Source organism: Tamandua tetradactyla, chromosome 8 (assembly GCF_023851605.1).
Source record: "Tamandua tetradactyla isolate mTamTet1 chromosome 8, mTamTet1.pri, whole genome shotgun sequence".
Lineage (NCBI taxonomy): Eukaryota > Metazoa > Chordata > Mammalia > Pilosa > Myrmecophagidae > Tamandua > Tamandua tetradactyla.
The window spans coordinates 65,619,330-65,647,000 of NC_135334.1; the positions used below are offsets into that span (position 1 = coordinate 65,619,330).

At 41.9% G+C, this 27,671-nt stretch overlaps 1 protein-coding gene and 1 long non-coding RNA gene across 6 annotated transcripts in view; one reads left to right on the plus strand and one right to left on the minus strand.

The window, feature by feature from the left end:
* The window catches only part of TENM4 (teneurin transmembrane protein 4), a 780,788-nt gene that overhangs the window by 426,306 nt on the left and 326,811 nt on the right, over positions 1-27,671 (plus strand). Inside the window, exon 1 of one of the 5 annotated variants that reach the window (XM_077113451.1) lies at positions 26,093-27,667. The exons of the other annotated variants lie outside the window; for them this stretch is intronic. Coding sequence (XP_076969566.1) covers positions 27,646-27,667 — 22 coding nt within the window. The 5' untranslated portion in view covers positions 26,093-27,645. Of the gene's footprint in view, positions 1-26,092; positions 27,668-27,671 lie in introns of those variants that run through there. 5 annotated transcript variants of the gene reach the window in all.
* On the minus strand, positions 8,416-27,090 carry LOC143644439 (uncharacterized). Its single transcript, XR_013156711.1, has 2 exons — positions 26,954-27,090; positions 8,416-8,699 (listed from the first exon to the last, which is right to left on the minus strand). It is a non-coding gene; the product is annotated as an uncharacterized LOC143644439 (long non-coding RNA).

Here is a 27,671-nt window from a genome sequence, read left to right on the forward strand (position 1 = left end):
GAAGTCTATCACTGAACTACCCTCACGCCCCTCCACTCCTCTGTTTTATACATGTCTTACTTCAATCCAGCAAGGTAGATTTTGTTATCTCCCATTTTGTAGGTGAAGAAATTAAAATTCAGAGAACTTAAGTGATTTTCCCAAGGCCACAGCTAGTAAATCGCTGAGACAGGATTGAAACTCAGATCTGCCTAACTCCAAAACCCAGAAGTTCTTTTTGCCACCCCCACTCTGCCTCCCATCTTTCTGGGCCTCAGTTTCCTCCATTTTATCATACAAAATTGGGTGAAGAACGGATGATTTTGAAGAGCTGTTCTAGCTCTGAAATTTTATGATTCTTTCACACCCACCACCTTCCAAAACAAACTCCTGGAGTTGAATACAAACTCCTCTTCAGTTGCACAAACCCTCCTTGGGTATTCAGCACTTGAGCTGCCAGCTGGGAGATATCAAGCTTAGGAGTTTTCTGGCTGTCACTCCCCTGTTTCAAAGCTTTCCATGGCCCCCACTGTTGTCAAGATAAAATCTAAACTCTTAACATGGCACACAAGGCCCTCAAGAGCTGTTCTCCAGTCTCGTCTCATACTGCCATATTGAGATATCTGCAGTTTCCTGTAAGTACCTCGTATCACTGTGTCTTTGCTTTTCTTGTTGCCATTTTGTCTGTCAATCCTTCTGCTTCTACTGTACCCCTTCTACCCCGGCCTAACTCTAACCCAATTCTTTGAGACACAGCATAGAGGAAATTGTACCTAAAATTCTACCTCTCTGTTCCCAGAGCCCCCGAGGCATAACTTTGTCATCTCACTCACTACTTTATGTTGAAAGTAACTATTTTTTATGTCTCCCACAACATACTGTGAACTCCCTGAAGATGAGAATTGTGTTTTATTCTTTTGTAACACCAATTTCCTACGTCAGCATAGTGCTTTGCACAGAGAAGGTATCCAGAGAATGGTTGAATTGATCACAGATCAGAATAAGCTGTAAACTCCATTAGAGCATGTCCCTATTTGTCTATTCACCACCAAACCCCCAGTGCATAACACACAAACAGGCCCTCAATAAATATTTGCTACTCGTGCTGTTTCTTCTGTCTGAAATGAACCTCTTCATTCATTCATTGCCTTATGTCCTAATCCTAGCCATTCTTCAAGACGCTGTTCTTTTCTCCATTTTTCGTACTTCTACCTCTGGCCGTGATAGAATATCTAGACCTGGACTAGCCATTCCACCTTAAACAGTTGTAAAACTAGGCAACATATGTGAAACTACTGTTTTAAATTATTGGACAAAAGCCAACAATAAGACAGTGTTCCCCCAAGAAAAAGGAAATACAAGATAACCCCTGTGGTTGTCCCAGCTTTCAGCCTAGAGGCACTTTATGAAACTTCAGGGAGGGTGAGGCCAAACAGGATAGCCATCTTACCAAGTTTAGGGCCACTGAAGGATCTGGAATTTGTGAGACAGGGTATTAGAAAAAAAGGGGCTCCAGAAATCTGCACAGGACCCACTTGAATCTTTGGCCTGATTTTTAATAAATGTTTTTGTTGATAAATCTTAACATACAAACATAATAACATATAAACATTCCATACATGGTGTACAATCAATGGCTCACAATATCATCATATAGCTGTGTATATAACACCATGACAATTTTTTAGAACATTTGTATCACTCCAGAAAAAGAAAGAAAAACTCATGCATACCATATGCCTTACCCCTTCCTCTCATTGACCACTATTATTTCCATCTACTCATTTATTTTAACTTTTCTTTACCCCATTATTTGTTTATTTTTATCCATATTTTTTACTCATCTGTCCATACCCTAGATAGAAGGAGCATCAGACATAAAATTTCATAATCACACAGTCACATCGTAAAAACCATATCATTATACAATCACCTTCAAGAAACAAGGCTACTGGAACACAGCTCTACAGTTTCAGATAAGTCCCTCCAGCCACTCCAATACACCATAAACTAAAAAGGGATATCTATAGAATGCAGAAGGATAACCTCTAAGATAACTTCTTGACTCTGTGTGCAATCTCTCAGCCACTGACACTTTATTTTTTCCCAATGCTCTCCTCCCCCTTGTGGTGAAGAAGACCTTCTCCATCTCTTGATGCCAGGTTCCCGCTCCTCCCAGGAGTTCTGTCCCACTTTGCCCGGGAGGTTTACACCCCTGGGAGTCCTGTTCCACGTAGTGGGGGAGGGCAGTGAGTTCACTTGCTGTGTCGACTGAAAGAGAGAGGTTTGGTCTAATATTAAGCTTCACGCGTGCGGGGAAAAACTTGATGATGCTAGACAAAGAACATGTACTGGGGAAAGAACAACTGTGAGGGAATGAAACAACTTTTTGAGCAGGTGCATGATGAAGCTCCCACGAGGCTGAGAGATGTTTGAGTTCTCAACAACCGCAGTGGAGATACTTTGTTGACCACCCCAGGCTTTCAGTAGAGACCCCAGAAAGGCCATACTTTAGGAATAGGGTTAAAGACTATTAAAGACTGCTCTAGGATTTATGTAACAAAACTTAAAATAATCCTCGAAATGAACAAGCTAATCTGCATGTATAAATTAACCGCCTAGGAAGACAAATACTGAACGTGTTTTTTAAAGAAGACAATACAATTCAGACCCTAAGCATTGTAGCATTCATAACGTCTGGCATACAATAAAAATTACTATTTATCCAAAGAAAGAGTCTATGGGGCCCGTAACTAAGAGAAAAATTACTCAACTGAATCAAATTCAAAGGTGATAGAGGTGATGGAATTGGCAGATGAGTCCTTTAAAACAGCTACTATGTATATGTTCAAGGAGGTAAAGAAAAACATGAATAGAGAATCGCAATAGAGGAATGGAACCAAATTGAAATGCTTGTATTGAAAAATATATGAAATGAAAATTTCACTGAAATTTTCAGTATTTAACAGTAGATTTGATGCTGAAGAATAGAAGGCCCATGGATTTGAATACAGAGGAAAATAAAAACCAAACTGAAGTAGAAAGAAGAGAAAAAAGGCCAAAAAATGAACAGGACCACAGTGGCATGTGGGACAATATGACGTTTTCTACAAAAAGTGCAATTAGAGTCATAAAAGGAGAGGCAAGTGAGAGATCCAAGGAACTAAATAATTTGATGAAACAGTGGCTAAAATTTTTCCAAGTTTGATGAAAATGATAAATCCACAGATTTGAGAAACTCAGCAAATCCCAAGAATAAACACAAAACCATAAAAAAATTGCTGAAAATAAATTATAAGGAGAGAATCTTAAAAACAACTAGAGAAAGACATAAATGTCCCTTTTTCCATAAACTGATTTCTCCTTCATAATGCTCTCTCTTCCTCCAGGCTCCCTTAACACCTTATCTTCATTTCTACTGTGACTCTGCCACGACCATAGCATTGTATCTGTACATCACCTCCCCTACTATATTTTTATCTTTTTGATGGCTGGAAATCAATCTTGCTTCTTCATCATTGAGGCTATCACAGCACATTGCAACAATCTTGCCAATAGTAGCTGATCAGTGAACATCACAGAATTAATGGATGAAGTGATGAATGAATAAAGAGGAGACTAAATCAGGTTGGTTATCATATCCTGGCCATCTAAGCAGACAATTGCTAAGAAGCAGTAGGACCCAGGGCAGCCCATGAAGAAATTACACCACCCCTTTCACCAGAATAAAATTTAAAACTACAGTTTATCAAGTGCTTACTAAATGCCTGGCATTGTAGTAAGCCCTTTATACACACCTAATTAAAGTCCTGTAATGAGGTAACAGAAAGGGGAAACAGTTAACAGTAAACTTGCCTTATGTCACACAGATAATAAATGATGTTGATCAAGATTGATTTCAAGTTATGTGCTTTTGACCACGCTGCTCTATCCCTTCTCACAGTCTGTTTCTTAATTGGCCAGTGAGGCATGGAGACACAGGTGTGACTAGTTCTGGAGCTGAAGCTCTTCCTAAGTATCATATAGTAGAGTTCAGTACTGCCACACTAAAGATTCAGCACCAGTGAGAGGACGCACCCGGCCGACCCCAAGCTGAGCATGAGAGAAAGGCCCGTGACAGAAGGGCAGAATACCTGGGTCAGGCTCAGCTCAGCTGCTGTGTCACCAGGTGACCTTGGGAAAGTCCTCTTTGGACCGTTGTGTCCTCAGGTATAAGATTAAGGGACGAGATGAAGTGACTCTTAAACCTGTCTTAGTCTGACAAGGGTACAATGACAAAGACCACGCAATGTGTTGGCTTAACAACAGGAATTTGGCTTACGGTTTGGGAGGCTAAAAGTCCAAAGCCAAGAGAGGCAATATGATGACTTGCAGTACGGACTCCTAAGCATGAAACTATGAGGGGCCCAAGCAGTCCTTTTATCTTCTTCTTCCATCTTTGGGGAAGAACAAGCATGATGTTCCCTGCTCACAATGAACACTAACTTTGGCAGCACAAAAGAGTTCACACACCACCATGCATCCAAAAGACAGAGACCTTAATGCGTGCTCATCCTGTTTTAAGCCATGGGGATATTGAGATGAATGATATGAGATCCTGAGGTATGTTTTGTGTTGTAAAGAAGCACACAGTTCAGTCAGAGGAACAGCCCTGTGAAAGTAATACGTACAGGACAAAGAGCAATGGTGGGGCTATGCAGGACCCTAATCCACCCTGGGATGGTCAGGGAAGACTTCCTGGAAGAGGAATACCTGAGAGGTATCTTAAGGATATGACAACTGGTCAAAGTATGAAATAATGAGGTAAGAAAAAATTAATTCTACCTGTATTAGAGGACACTATGGTAGAGAAGCCAGAATCAGTGGGAAGAAATCATTTTAACCTCTCTTGCCAGCAGGTTTTGCAGGTCTGAATTCCTGTTAATTTCCTAAGAGAAGTCTGCACTAACTCTGGCTCCTACTCACAACAAGGCACAGGGAATTAAATTCCTTTTGAATAGATCTACCTTAAGAGTGCAAGGTTAACGGCTTACAATTTTTCAAATTTAGGGAAAATCTGTAGTTGCAGCGATATAGTTTAGTATGATTGGATAATCAAACTTAAGTGTTTTCTCAAAATCGAAAGAACATGGGCTTCCCTCCCCATCCCATCCCCTTTCCAGTGGCCTCCACAGGCAGTGTTGGAGGGAGAGGGAGCCAGTATTTTGCCTGGTTCAGGCCCATATTGCTCTTTTAATTCTAGACTGTGTAATTGGTCCTTGCAGACAGAGGTTAATTTCCCACCGTGAATTCCCTACCAAAGTAGCTTGGGTCCTGGGAGAAAACCAGAGGAGAAATTGCTTCCAGGTGCCACCTGGTCTCCCACATGCCTGTGAGGGAGGCCACATGGGGAGATACAAAGAGCAAGGGTTTTGGAATCTACAGAGCAGGATTTGAGCCGCATCATTTACTAGCTAGGTGCCCTGGGGCTGGTGGTCCGATCGTCAGGGCTTCAGTTTATTCGTCTGTAAAACAAGGATAATACTACCCTATTAAATGTGGTAAGAGATGTAAGAAGCCTGGCATGGTGCATCTATGGATGAGCATTCAACAGATGCTCCTGCTTCTTAGTTGCTTGGCCAATCCTGTCAACACTGACCTCTTTCTCAAGTAATTCTCCCTTCTGGTGCCGTTGGGTTAGCTGCCTCCCAGATCTTTCCTCTCTGTCCACTGGAGATGAAAATGAATATTTATTTTAACAAAGGGGATGTGAAGTTCAAATGAGAGAATAAATGAGTCATTTAAAAGCTCCACATTTAAATAATCTACTAGTGTTTCTAAACAGGGCGCCATGGTCAGTTTGGGCAGGAGATTTAGGATCCCTGGTTCCAGGGCACTAAATGCCAACAACAGTCTCCTTAATCACTGTGACAACCAAAACCTATGTCTGCACAGCTACAGTTACAGCCAGTGCACACCCCAACACACACACACACACTCACACTCCATACCTCATCTCAGAAACCACCGTGGTATCATGCCCTGATCTTACCAGCACTGAGAGTGTCATGTCTGTTATTAAAAACAGTTACAGAACCTGTGTACAGATGTGGGCATTATCTTTAATATCTTTTTTCTAATTACACGAGTAATACATGCTAGTCAAAAAAGCCAAGCAACATAGAAGTGTGACGAGTAAAAAGTGAAAGTCCAGCACTAACCTTTTAAGCATTTATACTATTTATTAAAAATTTACAGAAGCAATACAGTCACATTGTTCAAAATTCAAACAGTGCTAAAAGGGTATAATAATGAAAAGCAAAAGTCTTTGTCAGCTAGCCCCTTCCATCATTAACAGTTTTATATGGATCTTTTTAGAAATTTCTATACAGAATCATATGTGTGTGCATGTGTATATACCCTTTTCAAACACAAATGGAATCAAATACGCTATTTCCTGTTCTGAAGCTTTTTTTTTACTTTTCTGTTTAGCAATATATCTTGTGGATTGCTCCCTAGGAGCACATTTAGATCTTCCTCATTCTTTTTAACAGCTTCAAAATATTCCATGGACTATAGGGCTCCAGTGGTTTCCGTCTCTTCACTATTGCAAGCTGTGCTGCAGTGGAGACGGTTCTCTGTACAGCCGCAGGGCCCTAGTGTTGTCCAAGAGGATGAGAGGGTAAAGATTCAGCACCAGTGAGAGGACACACCCGGTGACTCCAGGCTGAGCATGAGAGACTGGAAAGGCCCATGACAGAAGGTCAGAATACCTGGGTCAGGCTCAGCCCAGCCGCCATGTCGCCAGGTCACCTTGGGCGAGTCTTGGACTGTCGTGCCCTCAGGTATAAGATTAAGGGATGGGATGAACTGACTCTTAAACCTATCTTAGTCTGACAGGGGTGCAGTGACAAAGACCACGCGATGTGTTGGCTTAACAACAGGAATTTGCCTTACAGTTTGGGAGGCTGAAAGTCCAAAACCTAGGCCTCACAAGGTCCCGGTTTCTCCCCTGGGTCTGTGGTATTTTGGTGCCGGCCGGCTGCAGGCCTGGGTTCCTGGTCTCGCATCTCTGCTGCCATCTCACGGCATCTCTCTCCCCCATGTCTGCTCTGCCATTTCCTCTCTCTATTTTCTTCCTGTCACTTTCTCTGACTGACTGCATCTGTGTTTCCTCTCTTTATAAAGCCTCCAGTCTTACGCGTTAAGATCTACCTTGATTCGGTTTGGTCACACCTTAACCAATAACGTCTTCCAAAGAATCTCTTTACAAATGGGCTCACCCCATAGGAACCTGAATGAAGACTTGAACATGTCCTTTGTGGGGTACATGATGCAACCCCCAGCACACATCTAACACCTCTGTGAGTCTCAAACTGTGAAGATAAGTTCTAAAATGATGCTGTGATCAAACAAAGGAGGGAGAAGTGCAAAAACCATCACCTTTATGCTCTACACTGGGCCATTGCTGTGTTCATTAAGCACAGCAGCTTAGAAAAGAGTTCAGGGAAAGGCCCTACATGGGAAAAAAGGAATGGAGAACCCCCTATGAGGTTAGTGTAAGGGAACCTCAGGTTTAACCTGCAGATGAGAAGACTGAACTGTGATTTAATTGCTCTCTGAAAATGTATGAGGGTTTTTTCTGAAGAGACTTCCTAGCACTTGTTTTTTCATGTTCTCAGAAGATGAAGCAAAAAGAAAGTAGCTTAAATGAAAGCAGTACAAATTTGTGTGGGAGGAAAAGAGACTTCCTTAATTATTAGGATTAAAAAAGTAGTGAAAAGCAGGACTTGCTACCAAAGGATAGTGTGTGGGTCTCCAACACTGCATATATTTGAAAATAGCTAAAACCTCTGCCTAGGGGAAGGAGGACTGGCCCCAAAATATTACTAGGTTCATTCCCAAGTCCTGTGATTCTTCCGTGGTCTTTAAATGCTAAGTTCTGACCAAAATCTAACCTCTGGTTAAGTTAATAGAATCAGACAAATTTGACACTAATAATTAACATTCTAATGAAGAGAGTTGGCATCAAACACAGCTGAATTTTTGATGCTCTCTCAGTCTGCAATAGTGCTAATTTGTCAACAAACAAATTGAAAATTTTAATTTCTTCTTTGCAAGTTATGGTATTATTCAAGCCTATAGGATTAAAGTTAAGAGGATACAGCATAAGTAGGCAGTGGCTAAAGTCTGATCTTTAGCTGTGTGAACATAGCATAAAAATAAAAAACTAAAACGGAGTCATGAAGACAAGGGAAAATCTAAAAACCAAGCTACGGGGGAGTGATAGCCACCTGAATCTCGGTCATCAGCAGGGCTGAGATGATTGATTTTGTGATTCCTTTTAGACTTAAGCTCATTGGTGAGAGGCTATTTCCCATTTAATCCTAAATGACCCTGCGCTTATATTTCAGTTATCAATTTCCCATATAACAAATTACCACCCAAATTTAGCTGTTTAAAACAACCACCACGAAATTTTTTTTTATTTTGCACAGCTTCTGTGGGTCAGAACTTTGGGGATGGCTTAGCTGGGTCATCTAGGTTGGCCTCTCAGCCAGAGTGATGGTCATCTGAAGACTTGACTTGGGCTGGAGGATCTGCTTGCAAGATGGCTCGCTCACACAGCCAGCAGATCAGTGCTGGCTATTGGCAGGAGGCCTCTCCCCACCTGGACCTCTCCGCAGGGCTGCCCGGGTATCCTCACAAAACGGCAGCTGGGTTCTCCCAAAGCATGTAATCTAGGCAAACACAAGGAAAAAGCAACAATATCTTTTATGACCTAGTATTAGGAGTCAAACACTATATTTCCAAATCGGTTTCATAAATGCATTCTACTGTGTGGGAGGGAATTAAACAAGGGTGTGAATTCCAGGAAGTGAGGCTCACTGGGGTCCATCTTGGAGCCTGGCGGCGGCACCTTTCATAGGAGTCCCTTGTATTGTCAGGGAGTAAAAGCACAGGCCCCAAATCCCAGCTCCACAGCCTAGTAGGTAGGTAGGTGGGTGGTCTGGGGCAAAGAATGTAATCTGACTTACCCTCAATTTCCTTATCTATCAAATAAAAATAATAATAGTACCTACTTTCCAAGATTGTTATAAAGATTAGAGTATATAAAGTGCTTTTCACAATGCCCTCTGTGTGGAAAGGGATCTATAAATAGTAACTACTATTATAAAAATTATTTTTATTATTTAAATAAGGGTACTTTCACATTTATCAGTTTTTTTAGATTTGCGTTTTTCCTCCCCCCAAGAATTTTTTTGATGAATAGCATGCGTACATTAAAGCATGTTAAGTACACTTAAGTGTACAGCTCAGTAATAATTTACATATGTCTCCATCCCTGTAACCACAGCCTAGATCAAGATATAGAATGTTTTCAGCAAACCCTCCTGCAAACCCACCTCCTTGAGATACTCACTCTTTGGACTCCTGTAAATATTGCTTAGTTTTGGTGGCTCTTGAATTTTATATAAACAAATGCATACTGTATGTAATCTTGTGTTGGCTTCTTTCACATAATAAGAATGAATCTGAAAATCTGTGTGATGCATTCATCTTGTATATACCAGTAGTTTTGGGTTTTCTCTTTTAATTGCTGTGGAGCCTCCCATTGTATAAATATACTACAATTTATTTATTCATTCTACCTGTTGATGGGGATAGAGAGTGTTTGTGGTTTGGAATTATTATGAATAAAGCTGTTATGAACATCACAGTTATGATATCATCATCATTAAGGAACAAACTAAGCATCTGAAAGGACTCAGCAGGAAGGGGCTAGATTCATGATAGAGAAATAATATGGTAGGGCGGAACGATAGGGTCATTGTTGTTATTATTATTTCTAAAATATATTAAGCCTTTTCTGCGGCCCAGACATTGGGCTATGTGTTTATATCTATATCCTATTTAACCCTTACAGAATTTCTATGAGGGAAAATAATTATCTTTACTTGACAATTGAGGAAACCAAGCTCAGGGAGGCTGTGATTTGCATAAAATCAAATTGCCAGTAACCGAAAGAGCTAATACCCAGGCTCAATTCCCCTCATCCACTTACAGTGGAGCAAGTCTAGATATTATCACCCAAGCCACTGTCTCCTCATTTGAAAACAGATATAGTCCACTTATAATCAAGGAGGGAGTGAAACTTTTATGAGACAGATATAAAATCACTTAGCCCAGTGAATATAGTTGGTATTTGATTAATATCAATTTTCCTTCTTATGAAAAATTTAAAATATTCACTGCTATAGTAGTCTCTTTGAGTTTTAATAGCTTTCAAAAATTTAGTTCATTCCTTCAACAAATACCCAAATTAGAAATCCTTGGGAAACTCTAAAGTCTCATCACACTTTTCTTATAATTAGTGATTCAACCTTATTTGGGGGAGGATATATATGGCTGAGCACCAGCCTTGATGTAACTATGAGTCAATTATTTTGTAGAGCTTGTTTTTTTGTTTGTTTTGTTCCATTGGAAAATATAAAGGTGACGTGCCATTCTACTCTTCTTAAAAAGTTGGAAAAAACACCAATCCCGTCCCTTTTCATTGCCTCTTTCCCATCATTCCTCCCATTAGTATAAGAACTTGGGTTTTTGGTCAGATGAGACAGTGAGCATGGAAATGTGAATCTATCTGGATGAATGGATATCAGCATCAAGTACAAAAAAATCCAGGCACCCTTGGCTATCTCGTGAGACCATGAAGGTCTCTGTACCACTTCTGACAAGCCTCAAGTACCCAGCCTGATTCAGAGGGAGCCTGTGGCATTCCAGAAGTGGTTGTTGAATCAGTCAATCAAGTGAAGTTATTATTTAATTAATTACTCAGTCTGTATTATTCAGTTCTTTCTCTAAGACCCAGTAGGTTATGAGATCAGTTTAGTAAGTCATGACTAGCAGTTATTTATTTATTTATTTTTTTGTATGCTGTATGGTGGGGCTCACATTTCATTATTTTTCCATGTTACTATCCTGTTATTGCAACATGATTTGTTGAATTTTTGAGGGGGTATGGGAAGTGCATGGGCCGGGAATTGAACTCTGGTCTCCTGTCTAGCAGGTGAGAATTCTACCACTGAACTAATCCCTTATACCCCCCGCAATTACTTTTTTTTTCCCCATGGGCAGGGACTGGGAATCGAACCCAGGTCCTCTGGCACGGCAGGCAAGCATTCTTGCCTGCTGAGCCACCGTGGCCTGCCCCGCAATTACTTTTTAATAAATAAAATACAACAGAATTGGTAAGGCTATGATATCATGTTTCATGAAACTTTTGCTTCAATTATTTATAATTTATTGAGTGATTACTACGTGCCAGATAGTGTTCTCAATGCTTTTCATGTATAAAATGACTTAATACAGGTAAAGGTAGCTACTGTTTTTATTCCCATTTTACAAATGATGAAACTAAGACATATACTTATGTGTACTGTGCTGAGGTACAAAATATATTTTTTATTTTGGGTTGTGGTTAAAAAAAAATGTTTGAAAAATACTGCCTTGTAACCCTTTCCTTGCCACCCCACCTCAACTTGTCCCCATTTTCCATGACCCAGCAAACATCATCTCTTCCCAGAAACCATGTGTGATGTGTGATCCAAGAAACCATGTGTGATGTGTGATCCACCTGGGCTGAATTGGTTCACCTACTTAGTTTTACCAGTTCCTCGAGTTGCTTTCTCTCAGTGCTTATGTCATAGAATTATACTATTGGGGGCCTGCCTCCCATCTCCCCTAACCGTACCCCCATCCTCCCATCATACCCAAGTCCATAAACTCACAGAAGGCAGGGAGGGACCTAATCTTACTCATTTTGGTCTGTGTTCCCATTCCTGGCTCAGAACCTGATACAGAGCAGGTAATTAGTAAGTGTTTGTGGAAGAAGGCAAGTGTGGAAGAGAAGAAGGGCTGAAAGACATCCGAGACCAGGCACGCAAAGTGTGTGAGCAGTGGACCCAAGTTTCCAAGATGCAGGAGCTCTATTGGGAGTTTTAAATCTCTTCTTCTGAGACATGCCAGGCCCTACACTGGGTCTGCTAGGGCTTCAGCAGTTTCAGCAGTGCACAAGTGTTATGAGGGGATCCCCCATTTTTCCTTTCTTTCGGAAAGGAGAATATAAAGTCCTGGCACACATTTTTGAGACCAGACATAGTCAATATGGGGAAGAGAGAACGCTTTTTGCTGAGGCTGTCACGAGCATAAAGAGTAGAATTTATAAAAGACAGGTTCCCTTCTTTCTGTCACTCCCGTGCTGCCTCCAAATTCCTGCTTCTTCATTCCAGGAGGAAAGAGAGCCCTACAGAAGAGATGAAATTGATCCCAGTATATCCAAGATGAAAAATCAAGTTTCCTGCAGAAATTGTGCTCTTCTCTCCTGGTCTACTTTGGATACCAGGATCTTGAGAGGAAAAAGATCCTATAAAATGCAGAGGGTCTCCTGAATGTACATGGCAGAGTGCAGGGGTGGTGCCCATATTTTCTCTATCTGTGCATCTTTGCTGGCCTTCAGACCCAGAGGGTGACTGGAGAGACAGGAAAGCAGTTCAGGAAGTTGGCTGACCTTTACTGAACCCAGAAACCATAAAGAAAAAGGCTAAATGTAAGCTATGCAACAACAAAGGAAACTGGAAAAATATTTGCATTATATAAAATATATTAATTCCTTAACATACAGAAAGCCAAACAATCAATAAATAGGAAAAATAACCCCATAAGAAAAAATGGACAAAGGACACATATTGACAGTTCACAAATGAGTAACATCCAACAAACATAGAGAAAATTGCTCAAAATTCACTAATAGTTAAAGGAATGAATACTAAAATGACTGTAAAATATTGTACATGTATCAGATAAGCAAGGATTAAAAGTATTAAGATATCCAATGTTTCTCAAATTGCTAATCTCATACATTATTGGCAAGAGTATTAGTCCATACATTCTCTTTTAAAAGGCAATTCTGCATTATCTTTATAAAATATTTTTTAAATTTTCATGTTCTTTAACCTAGCATTTATCTCTTAGCTTGCAAAAATACTCATTTGTGAAAAAAAAATGTGTATATAACAAGTATACATCAAATGCCTGTTATAGGACTTGGCATGGATTAGGTGCCAAACCAGTGATAGTTTTTATGAATAAGCAAACATATGTAGAACCAGCTCAGTTCTAAGCACTTGTCATGTACTAACTCATTTAATTCTCACCAAAAGCCATATGAGGCATGTGCCAGTTTGATTCCCATTTTACATATGAGGAAACTGAAGCACAGAGAAGTTAAGCAACCTAACTAGGATCACACAGCTAGTAAGAAGCAGAGCCAGAATCTCATTTCTCATACTCTGGTCCCAGAGCAGCACTGTCAATAGAAACTCCTGTGATAATGGAAATGTTTTATAATCTGTGCTGTCCAATATGGAAGCCACAAGGTACGTAGGGCTACTGGGCACATGAAATGCAGCTAGAATAACTGAGGAACTAAATTTTTAAGTGTATTTGATTTTAATTTAATTTACCATACTGGACAGTTCAACTCCAGACTCTATATACTTTATCACCATGCTGTATTGTTTATGATTAGTAGTAGTAGTTAGTCCTCATAGTTGTATTTTGTCTCATTAGAAGGAAGAAGCATTTGGCAGTCAGAAACAAATCAGCAGGGAATAGGCTGCCTATGGAGTGAGTGGTGAGTTCCAGGTCAGGAGAGTTATGGCAGTGGAGGGAATGTCGTAGAGGAGATTTGGGCACAAACTGGGGAGCACTATGGGGCAGGTATAGTAAGGAGTTGAACTGTGTTGATTTCCAACTATGAAACTCTGACTCTAAAAGGCAATGAAAAATGCTGTCCACACCACTCATCCTGTTATCATCTCAGGTGGGAAACTGTCCCTAAAATTGACTTTTTAAGACTCTCAAGGGGATCTTTTGAGATTTAAGTATTTATTTTGCCAAATTCTGTATTGGGCTTCATTTTCAGTATTCTATGCTTTCAACTGATAGAACAAGGTAGATGTTGTAAATCCCCATTTTGCATTTTGGAAAACTAAGGCTCAGAGAACTTAAATAATTTATTAAAGAGAATAAAGTAAAAAGCAGAAATCGGATTTGAAGTTAAAACTTATCTGATTCCAAAGCCTGATGCCCTCTTTTTCCAAATGAGAAAACTGGGGCCCAGAGGGGTGCAGAGAAATCCAAAGTCAGGAGGCTGTTTGTTCTGATTTGTCTCTTGGTTCAGCGCACAGCAACTGGGTGGAGCGCCTCCCCTCGCACTGGCTTGGCACGATAAGGCCTCTCCCTGGCTTTGGAAGACCCCTGGTCTCGAGCTTGCCTCACACTGGGCTCAATTCAGCAGTTTCTCATCATAATGCCCAGTTAGACTGTGTGTTCCTTGAAGGCAGAGCCATGACTTATTCATCAGCGTCTCCAATGCCTGGGACAGGGCTTGGCACCCATAGACATCTGCGGCATGTTACTGAATGGATGCCATGTGTGAACAAGGAAATGAAAGCGCGGAGGAGCACTGTTTAGCCTATATGAAACGTCGCAGAGGCTTCTCTCGTCTGTAAAGCAGGTATTAAAATATCTCCTAGGTTTGGGGTAAAATGATGCCTTTAAAAAGCTTTACACACTGGGGTTGCTCCACTAGACTGAGTTTCTGAGGGCAGTGTCCATCCCTGCCTTGCTCCCTGGTGGCGCTCCCTGGTGAGTTTCCGAGGGCAGTGTCCATCCCTGCCTTGCTCCCCTGGTGAGTTTCCAAGGGCAGTGTCCATCCCTGCCTTGCTCCCTGGTGAGTTTCCGAGGGCAGTGTCCATCCCTGCCTTGCTCCCTGGTGAGTTTCCGAGGGCAGTGTCCATGCCTGGTGGCACTCCCTGGTGAGTTTCCGAGGGCAGTGTCCATGCCTGCCTTGCTCCCTGGTGAGTTTCCGAGGGCAGTGTCCATGCCTGCCTTGCTCCCTGGTGGCACTCCCTGGTGAGTTTCCGAGGGCAGTGTCCATGCCTGCCTTGCTCCCTGGTGGCACTCCCTGGTGAGTTTCCGAGGGCAGTGTCCATGCCTGCCTTGCTCCCTGGTGAGTTTCCGAGGGCAGTGTCCATGCCTGGTGGCACTCCCTGGTGAGTTTCCGAGGGCAGTGTCCATGCCTGGTGGCACTCCCTGGTGAGTTTCCGAGGGCAGTGTCCATGCCTGCCTTGCTCCCTGGTGAGTTTCCGAGGGCAGTGTCCATGCCTGCCTTGCTCCCTGGTGGCACTCCCTGGTGAGTTTCCGAGGGCAGTGTCCATGCCTGCCTTGCTCCCTGGTGGCACTCCCTGGTGAGTTTCCGAGGGCAGTGTCCATGCCTGCCTTGCTCCCTGGTGAGTTTCCGAGGGCAGTGTCCATGCCTGCCTTGCTCCTCAGCACCCGACATAGGGCCTGACACGTGTGACTTTCAAGAAATGTTTGTTTAGTTAATTACTTAGTGAATATGTAAAGGCTGTGATAACTTTGTGGGCCTGGCATATAGCAGGCTCTCAGAAGGTGTGAGTTCTCTTCTTTCCTCCCACAGATGTGGCATTTGAACTGGGATTTCAAGAACAGATAGAGGGAAGGATACTGCAGGTCACAGGAACAGCCCAAGCAAAGGCTGGTAAAGTGCTGAGTGTCTCAAAAAAGGTCCCAGGGAGCTAATTCCTCAGACACAGGCCAGTCTGCTGTAGGAGCAGACATTGAGATTCCTGAGAGGGATCAGCAAAGACAACCCACAGGGCTGGTTTTGTGCTTTTTTAAAAAATTGAGATAACATGTATAACACAAAATTTGCCATTTTAACCGTTTTTAAGTGTACAATTCAGTACACTTACAATTCATTAATTACATTCATGATGTTATACCACAATCACCAACATCTATTACCAAAACTTTTTCATTTCCCCAAATAGAAACTCTGTACTCATTAATCAATAACTCCCCATTCCCTCTCTCCTCAGCCCCTGGTAACCTCTTCCCTACTTTCTGTCTCCGTGAAGTTGCTTATTCTAGATATTTCATATAAGTGCAGTCATACAATGTTTTCCCTTTTGTTTGGCTTATTTTGAAAACTCTCAGCATAATGTCTTCAGGGTTCATCCATTTGTTGCATGTATCAGAACTTCATTCCTATTTATGACTAAATAATATTCCATGGTATATACACATTTTGTCTAGCCATTCATTAATTCCTGAACACTTGGTTTGTTTTCACCTTTTGATTATGTGAATAAATGCTGCTGTAAACATTGGTGTACAAGTAGTGATTTGAGTCCCTGTCTTCAGTTCTTTGGGATATACATCTAGAGGTGGAATTTCCAGGTCATATGGTCAGTCTGTTAAACTTTTTGAGAAACTGCCAAACTGTTTTCACAGTGGCTATGCAATTTTACATTCCCACCGTTGAAGTACATCCTCACCAATGCTTGCTATTTTCTGTTTTTTAATGCTAGCCATCCTAGAGGGTGTGAAGAGGTGTCTCACTGTGGTTTTGATTTTTCATTTCCCTAATAAGTAATGATTTGGGCATCTTTTCATGGGCTTATTGGCCATTTGGTTATCTTCTTTGAAAAAAAAATCTGTTAAAGTCCTTTGCACATGGTTGTTCTCAAAAGCTCAGGAACTTTGCCAGAATGCCTCAGAAAATAACAAGCTTCCAAAAAGCAGGAGAAACAAGGATTTAACACCAATGGGTGCTTCAGGGCCTAGGACATCTCAGCGGGGCATCAGGAAGTAATTTCTGACATGGAGAGCCATCTGTTGCATTTTGGATAAGTCCCTCGAAGGGAAATGCATAATCTCAGGCCTGGCTGGCACGTTGGATGATGCAGCTGGTGGAAAATTGGCAGCAAGAGGAGGAGCAGTCCCCAGAGAGTGTGAGAGCATCCCAAGGTTGCAGGCTCCACTGGGCATGGGGAGGGGCAGGGCCCAGCTTGCCCACTGGAGGCACTATAGCACCTGGACCGGTGGCAGGGACTTCTCTGAGAGGAAGTCAGGGTTTGTAGCTGGAAGTATCATCCACTTATCATTCACAGAAGAGGACAGAAAACAGGAACCCAGGGGGCAGGGCCTCAGACCCAGCCTCATCCCTGAGGAAGGGAGTAACTCTGGTCAGTGTTTTCAGAAGAGACTACAACCCTTAGTGGGCCTGGGACACTAATGTGGGACAAGTCCTCCAAATGTGTCTGCCTTGTTAAAGGAGAAGTTCCACGAGGGCAAGGGTGGCTCTGTTCACACTGGTTCCCTACTCCCTGGCACATGGTAGTTGCCAACAGAAGATCCAGGGATTATTATTTATTCAGAAAAAGTGTCATTTTCTCGGAGGGAGACTGAGTGTGTATCTACCCCACCCCAGCACAATCAGTCTGCAAGGCAGGTATTATCCCATCCCACTCAGTACTCGAGGGAACAGCCTCGGGGTCTCTTGTCACCTCACCAGGCTTCTTGGGGGTGGAGTTCCTTCTTGCCTTCCCTCTGACAAGTCTGGCATACAGACAGACACTGGGAATACAGAAGGTGTTCATACTGGTTATGCAGGAACCCAGTGAAATGAGCTGCTGTTTGCTGGCTACTGGAAAGGCATTTGGCATTTCAGAGAACTGTGCAAACCTTGACTAGTTCATTTATAAAGTGGAAATGATAACACCTACCACTCAGGGTTAGTGCAAGGATTAAGGGAAGTTCATAAAGTACTTAGCATGAACCTGGCTCAAATATATGAGTGGAAAGTAAGAGTAGTAAGAGTGAATTTTTATGAAAACTTTTGTCTACAATGAGGTGTGGTGCCTTAGAATGCTTTTTAGAAAACCCCAATTTAAATTGGCTTCAACAATTATGATCAGCATCTACATTTACTTTATCACTTAACAAGTCTAGAGGTAGAGTGGCTCCAGGTGTTTTCATCAGGGCTCACATTCAGCTTCTCAGCTTTGACTACAGCAGTTTTGGCATTGTGTCCAGATGGTACAAGGACCAGGTAAAGGAAGAGAACCATCTCCTTTGGTGTCTGTCTTAAAGACAAGGAAACATGACACAGGAGCTCGACTTCCAAGATGTTTCTCCACATCTGATTGGTCAGCGGCTCACATTCTCACACGGGGAAATGGGATCATTGTGATTTGCCAGTCAGGATCCATCAACTGAGACACATAACCAAAGCAAGGCTACCTGGACAAAATCAGGATTTGATTAGCAAGGGCAATGGATGTTGGTAGGCAACCAACAATGGCTACTACAAATGGAACATAATACAATTAACTCTACTGCCCTCCCTCCATGGCTGTTGAGGAGATTCAATGAGGTAATGAGTGTGAAAGAGTTTTCTGACCCAGAGAGGACTCTGCACATGTGATGGGATGTTATTATCCTTATAGAATAATTATAATTCTATTATAGAATAATAGATCATACTCAAATGCAATCATCCATCCTGTTTGTGGCTGTGCTTTTTTGCTCATCAAACCCTCACCATATGTACACAACCCACACACACACACACACACACACACACACACACACATTTTCATGGATATGTAAGAATTATCAGCCAGGAATTTCATAGTAATGAGGCCATGGATGTCAGGGTGTTATTGCGGAGAATGCAGTGCTATGGGAAATAGCATGGGCCTAGAAATCAGACACACGGATCCCAATCCAGGATCTCAGCTTCTGTGCTGTGTAACTTTAAACACATTATTTAATTTCTCCAAGTTTCCTTTCCCATCTTTACAATAGGGATGATAATATACCTCTGCACAGGTTGCCATGAGAATTAAAGTACATCAGGCAGAGTGCCTGGCCTAGAGCAGGTAGTGACACTGATGTAGAGCTTATGTTGTGTCAGGCAGTCTCATGCCTGAACTCTTCAATCCTCACGCAGCACTGTGAGAAAGGTACTATTATTGTCCCAGTTCTACAGATAAAGGACATGCAGCACAGAGAACTTTAAAAAGCGTGTCCAGCGCTGCACAGTTAGCAAGGGGTAGAGTTGGGATTTGGACTCTGTGCCAGAATCCATGGCCCAGCCACCCTGCTCAGCTGCCCGTCATTACTCTCACTATGATTGATGTCAATGGCAAAGAGCCAACTGTTCTGCTGTCTTAGTTGTATGACCTTAGGCTCATTCTGTCACCTCTCAAGGCCTCTGTTTCCTCTTGTACAAACCCAGAAGTTGGGCTAGAAGTGCTTTGCTTCATTTTAAGCCTTTCAGGGACATGATTAGGAGCTTAGGCTGTGGATGGAGCAGGTAAAGCTCTCCCCTTCCCAGCTGTGTGACCCTAGGGCCGAGTTGATTGATCACTGAAAGCTCGAGTTTCCTTGTCTTTAAAATGGGAATGACGAAAGTCCCTACCTCCTAAGATTGTTTTGAGGACAAAAAAATAGATTCACAGGTTAGCACAATGTCAGGAAAATAGAAAGTTCCCAATCAATGGTAGATATTATTACCATTGTTATTGTTATTAATAAGTCTTCTTTCTCTCTCCTGCATATTATTGCTCAGTGAGCAGAAGACTCATTTACTCAGAAAGCCTGAGGGTAGTTTCAGAAAATCACAGACTCATAAAATGTAGTCATTTAACCTTCTTTGAACTTCTCTCTTCTCATCCGCTAAATGGGAGTAATAAAGAGTAACTCTGATATAAGGATTATAGGGACTAGCATAAATCAGGCTTGTTAGCTTTTATTATTGGAACTCAAAGAGGACTTAGGAGGCAATGGTGTAACCATGATAATTTTCAGTTGAAGAGACCCAGAGAAGTTGAGTGACTTGATTCAGGTGGTGCAGCCTCGGGGGGAAGGGATCTGGGTCCAGACCCCAGGCAGTAGGGGCAGACCCTGGATTCCCGCCTGTGTAAGATCTGCACCTTGCCTCTCTCCCACCCGGCTCTTCAGCACTTCCTCTACCTCTCCTCCAGGCATGCTCAACTGTTCATACCCACAGCTCCCTAGTAGCATCATGATCTTTTAAAACTTGTGGCTTCTGCACATGCCGTTGTCTCTGCATGGGACATTAACCAGCTCACTCCATGCACGCAACACCACACAGGCACACGCTCATTATCTCCTTCATCTGGCCAACTCCTAGTTCACCTTAAGGTTTCTGCTTAAACACTTCCTCCAGGAAGATGCCACTGAACCCTAAGTCCTCATTAGTTACAGGCTTGCTTTTTGTGCTTCTAATTCTCATAGACTATGGGGCAATCGCCAATTCTGGATTATCTTGGCCATTAAACTGGGAACTTCTAAAAGGTAGGCAAGGACCCAGTCTGGTACCCCTCCATGGCCCTATTGGGGTGCTGGTTGGAGTCCCCAATGGGATCACTGAGAACTGAGTGTGGCAGGATTTAGGTGGCCAGACACCCCAGAAGGATGCTTGGCTTTCTTTCCCATGTGACCGGCACCCCTCTCCCTTAACAAGCCCAGGGACCTGTGGCAGTTTACACAGAGCCAGCTATCTCCCCCAGCCTCACAAACTGCTGGATTCTGTGAACTTGGCACAGACATCTCAAATGTGTCTCCTACCCCCCAGGCACCCCTCTCTTCCCTCATTTCCCGAACCATGAGAAATCCGAGGCAAACGCAGTCCATGTGTGCCCAACGCTGAAGTCATGGGGCTGCTGCCCAAGAAATGCCAGAGTAGTTTTACACACAAGCTTTGCCCAGTGCCCTCCCCTCCAGAAATCAAGAAATCCCATTTTGCTAGTAGGGATCAGACTCTGGTCTCCAAAGAATGGGACAAGTTTTGAACTCCTGAGTTTGGGATCTTGAATGACTTTAGCCCCCAAAATACAAACTCGTCCCTTTCCAGTTGAACCTTTTTAGTTAAAAGAAACAAAAACAGTCAATGCCTTTATATTTTTTCCAGTTCAATGCCCCCATTCAGGGTGACCAGCCTTCCTGGGCAGCCTTGGGAATTGAGCTTTTTCATTAGCTAGTTGGTTTCTGACTCCTTTTCTGATGTCTGAGTCCCCCACCACAATGCCATTGATGTCCTCATGAGACTGCAGAAATAGCTTGGGGTCGGTCCTGCCCCTCCTTTTATGAACTGAGTGGCCTCAGTCTTTCTGGGTCTCCTTTTCCATATTGCTAAAATGGAAACAGTAATACTCACCTCACAGAGGTGTCACAATGGCTAAATGTGATGATATATGCAAAAGCTCTTTTTACATAAATGACCCCCAGCTGAGTAAATTCCATGCAGAAAGATAAAGTGGTATGTTGAATGGAATATGGGCTCTGAAGTCAGACCTGGTCAAGTCATTGACCTCTGTACCTCAGCTTACTCATCTATAAAATGGAACTACCATATAGTCATTACCCACTGTATTGTAAGCTTTACAAGGTCCAGGACTTGATATGATTCTGCTTTCCCTTGTGTTCCCAGTACCTAACAGAGAGCCTGACACATGGTGATGTCTCAATTAATATTTGTTAAGTGAGTGAATGATACTTTTTATGAAAGTTATATAGAGTGCTTACACAGTGTCTGGCAAACAGAAGGCATTTGGTAAATGTTTATTCCTTTCCCTTCTTCTGTCATCTCAAAGGCTCCTTTCCTTACAGAGCATACTTGAAAATAAAAAGCAAATCTGTTTTTCTTCTAACTTCTGCTTCTGGCTTTTGAGAACTTCTCTTACATTCACACAGCACTGCTTTCTGATTATATTTCTTCTTTTTTAAGTAAACTTGTTATTGAAGTAAAATTCATTCAGAAGACTGCACAATGATAAGTATACAGCTCTGGCTTTATTTTCTGCAACCCCCTCCCCTGAGTTGTCTAGTTCTTTGGTCTCAGTAAGGCCTGACTCCCCCTCTGAGGCAGAGTGAATCCCTGGAAAGAATGCTACCTTGGGCTCAGCTGACCTGGGTTTGTTTCCCAGCTCCACACCTCACTAGCTCTGTGGCTTTGAACAAGTTGCTTCACTTCTTTTTTTAACTTATTGCCCTCTTCCCATAGCTCATGAGAGACATGCACATTTACAAATGTAAATTCCTATGCTTGTTACTATTATTCATTCAGGTCATTTTAGTGGGAAGAGTGTGGTTTTAGGATCCAAGAGGAGGGGGCCAAGAATCCAGCCTTGCACTCAGTAGCTGTGTGAACTTGGGCAAGTGAAAGTGTCTTTGAGCCTGAAATTCTTGGAGCCTGGAAATTTGCAGCTGTGTAAATTGAGTGGGGTGAAGAAAGGGAAATATAAAATCTCAGGAAGTAATAAATGACTTTGAAAACAGCTGTTTGGAAGTGCTTTCTTAGTCAAATCTCAATGCAGAAGTGCAAAGCCTGAGCCTTCCTGTTGAAAGAGCACTCTGACCACAGATTGTTCATGGTCACGCTTCTTGGTCACGTTTTCCAGCAGAGTTTGACAGACAGTGATAATCCACAATGCCTTATGCTTTCCCTCTCCCCACATCCCACAGAAAGTAACCTTTCCATCCAGCCCAATTTGAGCCTCCAGAGGTCTAGATGGACCGCCTTAAACCCCTTTGAGATGGAAAAGGAGGTTATAAAAGGAGGTTGAGAAACCCTGGGTTGCAGCGGATACGTGGAGCTCAGAATCTCCTACTCTTTCCCCACCCCAGCATGTCCCTCACTCCTCTTCCCTCTCCTCCACCATCCCTGTGTCTCTTACATTAAAGTAGGAGGTATTTCTGTCTCCACTTATGAGACTGGGTTTTCCTCTAGGAAAGGCTGGTCTTAGCTCTGAGTCTCCAGTGCTCAGGCAGGCCCTCATGCTGGAGAGAGATTTACTCAGAGTACTGATGGGGTTGGAAATAAAAGAAGTCTGGAAAACAGTTTTGTGGTTCCTCTGAAAAGTAAAACATAGAATGACCATGTGATCCAGCAATCCTATTTCTAGGTATATACACCAAAGAATTGAAAGCAGGCACTCAAACATACTTATACACCAATGTTCATGACAGCATTATTCACAATAGCCAAAAAGTGGAAACAACCCAGATGTCCATCACCTGATGAATTGATAAACAGCAGTGGTATATCCACACAACGGAATGTTATTTTGCAATGAAAAGGAACGAAGTACTGATACATGTTACAACATCGATGATCCTTGAAAACATTATGCATCCAGAATAGGCAAATACAAAGGGACAGAAAGTAGTTTAGTAGTTTCTCAGGGATGTGAGGGATTGGAGAGAAATGGGAAATAACTACTAATGAGTATGAGATTTCTTTTTGAAGTGAAGATGTTTGAAATTTGATTATAGTGATGGTTGCACAACTCTGAATATACAAAGAACATTGAATTGTATGCTTTAAATGGCTGAATTTTATGGTATGTGAATGATATCTCAATAAAACTGTCATAAAGAGAGAATCAGATGTCCTCATTTAATATGCCTATGTCAACCAAGCAGGCCAGCTGGTAGGCCAAACTTGCATGAAGACCCCAAAGACCTAAGAAGCTCTCTCCTCTGTTTTGCAGTGGGAGATGTACCAGGAAGTAGGCTCCCCCAGGCAGGCAGGAAGGCAAAAGCAGAACTCCTTTCCTGGTGAATACTTAAAAACTTTTTATTTAATTAAAAGAAAGGCCCTGCAAAACTTGTAAGGAGGAGAGTTAGAGATCAAATAAACTGAGCCTGAGAAATTTACTGCACCCTATTTTCCAGAGATCATTTTCCCAACATAAGTCACAGAGACAGATGGCTCAGGACCTGCACCTGGAAATAACCACTGTTAAGTAGAGTTGACTTAGTGGGAGCTGCCCAGTCTGGGGAGTAAGACACACAAGATTTAATAGGTTGGAAATGGCGAGCTGGGACCTAGGAGGTTCTGCCAAGCACCTCCCATTAGGGGCTCAAAGAAGAACCTGTTATCTTTGTTCCATCTCTCTCTTCCTCTCCCCTCTCTCTCCTCTTCTCTGTCTCTTTTTCTTCTCTTTAAAATAAACTGTAGTGCTTTTTCCCTCATAATCACATTTTTCCTTGGCAAAAAACAGAAGATGTTGAAAACTATAAAGAAAAAATAAAATCCATCCATAATTCTACTCTATGGTAACTGTTAACATTTTTGTGCAGATTATATACATATTTAAACCAAAAGAATGACTTTTTGTGCAGTTGTCCATCCTGCTTTTTTTATATTTTCCATGTCATGAAACATTCTCTATAAACATGACATAATGGCTACATGAGCTTAGCGTTATATTGATGTACTTTGAATTATATAATTTAATTTTAACATTAAGGATATTTTTCCTTTTTTGTTTGTTTTACCTTTTATTATTTTAAATAATATTGTGATGAATATCCTTACAAATAAATCTTTGAAAAGTTGTGATTATTTTCTTGGGTAAATTCCTAGAAGTGGAATTTCTCAGTTAAAATATTTTTAAGTTCAAACCAAGTTACACTGCCACCAGTGTGTAAAATCTTGTTTGTATTTAAAACCAATATCGTTTTAACACTTACTAGATACAAGATGTTTTCATATCTATTATTTAATTTTCTTCCCCAGTTTTAAAACTCACTTTTAAAAGCATAAAAATTACTATATGAACTCATTGCAGAAAAATATGAAAATATAAAAGTATATTTAAAACTTAAATTGCCCATGACATTAAAGTTCCATGTGGTCTTTTTTTTGGGGGGGGGGGCTCACAATCTTTTTCCTATACATTTATATAGAATCATTCATTTTATGAGCATTTACTATGCTGGAAGAACATGATTTTCATTGTAACAAATAGTTTTTAATCTCCATGTTTCCACAATCTCCTTTAATGCTTAGAACTACCCCTTGAGGTATAGACTCTTGTCTATGTCTTGTAGAACATTAGTCCACAAAGAGTCTTAGAGAGTGTTAAGCCAATTCCTTCACTTCCCTGATGGGGAATTCAAGGACCAGAGAGGTAAAATGACTGGCCCATGATCACACAGCATCTTATTGCCTGGCACCCAGATCCTTTGACCCTTACTCTGGCAACAGACCACACCCAGTGATGTGAATGGAATCAATACTTAGCTACCCTAAAACAAGGTAACCATATAATTAATTGTCCAAATCAGGACATTTTTAGAGTAAAGATGGCACTATTATTAATTAATGTAGGGTAGCAGATGTAAATTGGGGCCATCACAAGCCAAAATGTATGTATGCTCTCTCTAGTGCTCTAGCTTCAGAATTTCAGCTCTTTGAAATGTTTCACTTTGTGGGAGTGGATTTCCATCCATTTAAAATAACTATGAGTTCTGCCAGCCTTTACTGAGTTGAGACTCTGAGCCAGACCAGAACACAGAGATGGGCAATACATGGTTCCTGTTCTGCAGGATTGTCTGTTCAAGCAGGGGACGCAAACAGACTCACTGCAGTAACAAGCAGGACATGACACCTGCTGCAGTGGAGTTTCTGGCCGTCCAGGGACCCAAACCTTCTTATCAGAAGGAGACCCCAGTTTTCCACCATGTCCCCTTCCTCTGCTCAGATTTTACTTACTTAATGAAGCAACTTGCTACCCTGTTAAGATAAAATAGATGTAGGGTTGGCTCATGAGAACAAATGTATCTGGTCTTAAGTAGAGGAACAAGAGTGTTTTTAGGAAGGAACCTGAGGAGATGAAACACAGCAGGCATTTATAGCAGGAATGAATCAGTCACCTCACTTGTCCACTGAGAGACTTACCTCAAGTAGGTCTAAGGAGGGGGTTATTTGTCTTTTCAGGTACCATTTATTGAGCAATTCCTGTGTACCAAGCACTATGCTAAGCATTTTATATGCAGGCTTCTAGAAGGTAGAGCAACCATTTAGACGGTTCTTGCAATAATCCAGGTAATTGCCAGGGAATTGTGCAGCACACAGCTAATTTATTTATTTATTTATTTTTGCTCTTGTTTTACAGGTGGGGACTCACATATTCCCAGTGTAGAAGCAGGCCCTGGATTTCCCCACCATAGACTAGATGGGGTTGAATATAGATCAATAAGATTCAGTTTGGGCATTTAGATGGATTTCTCAGGACTTTGAACAAACTATTAAAAAGTGCATTTTGTTAATAGGTTTCTCTTTCTTTGATGGAGTAATAAACTTGTCCATTAGGTGGTCCTTCACACATTATTGTCAAGGCATATTCCAAAGACATGCTCAGAATCCAGAATGCTACAAGGTTTTTCTTAAGAACTAGCTTGTCCTAATTATAGGTTACTTTTCACATACTAGGGCCATCAGTTCATACAAAGATGTGAATAACTGACATTGTTCTTTCTGCAGATCTTAGGATTTCCTTGTCCTGGGTTCTTTTCATATATCATGGTTGCCTCTATAACACTTTTCCTCTTTTTTTGACACCATCAGGTAATACATATTCATAAAGGTTTCACTGGCAGGCTTGCAGACCTGTCATTGTTTCTTCCCTGTTTTCTCTATGAAAGAACTACAGCTAGAGGGTTGGGGGAAGGAACGAATATTGGTTGAGCCCTTATCATGAGCAAGTAAACTGCTGGCATCCTTTCAAGCATGATATCATCAATCCCTTCAGCAACTCTTTCCAGTGGGTATTATCATTCCATTTTACAAAGCAGAAAACTGAGACTAAGAGAAGTAAAGTGACTTACCCAAGATCATATACTAGGCATTGATACCTAATTTACCAACAGGAAGCCCATGGTTCTTCCACTATTGATGTGTTTTACCTGATGGAGGACAGGCTTCTCCCTTTCCTAACCCCTAGCAGAAAAGCCAAACCCTGGGCTGATTAATTTAACTCTCACCACGTGGGGGAAGCAGCATTGTGGTTATGGGTTCTCACCAGGTACTTCACTGCACTTCTCTACACCTCTATTTCTTGACCTTGAATATGGAAATGAATTTACTGACCCATAAGGTTGTCATTGAGGAAAAGATCTTGTAAAGCATCTGGCCCAGTTCCTGGCCTCCAGAAGGAGCTCTGCAAATGTTTATCCCCTGTCTCCCACCCCAATCATATGGGTTGTCTGCACTCTCTCAATTTGTTTCCTCCTTTCTCCATCTTACCTATTATAAGCCAGAGCAAGGCTTGCAGAGGTATCCTCTCAAGAGACTTGGATAGCTCCCATCTACTCTTCAGTGGCAATCTTGATTATTGGGGTGGGGTGTAAGAAGGTGCATTTATTCTACCCCATCCCATCTCATTGTACCATGGAAACAATGGAAGATTCTACAATGCCAAGTTCCTTTCAGCTGATTATTAGGACATATGGTGAAGCAAACCTAAACCCCAGTCCCATGGCATCATCTATCCCTAACTGACTACATAAACATGTATCTGGGCCCCATCCAAAAGACAAGCACAGATCATCTGGACTGTCAGCCTACCGGCTGACAGGAGATAATTGGAAAGGAGATCTGGCAGATGCCTTAAGTTTAAAGAGCAGGTTCTTCTAAAGTACAGCCCTGGTCTTGTCAGTTTCCTGCTTATAAACCTGTGACTCCCCAGTTAAAGAACTGTCTGATTTCCTTTTCTGTAGTGTTCAAGGCCTAAACTATTGAGAGACTCATTTCTCACTCCTCCCTCTGTATGGACCCTTTGCTTCAGGGACTAGCATGTGCAAAAGCTCGAAGGCAGAACTTTTTAGTTGTGTTCCAGGGATGTCATTCCCATGGAGTCAGTGCAAATGGTGCCCTGAAGATGTGCAAACTGGGGCAAAAGAGAGAGCTGTGAGTTCGTGGAATGAGAGCAGGCTAGCATGGCTGAGCTGGAGCAGTCAGGTGA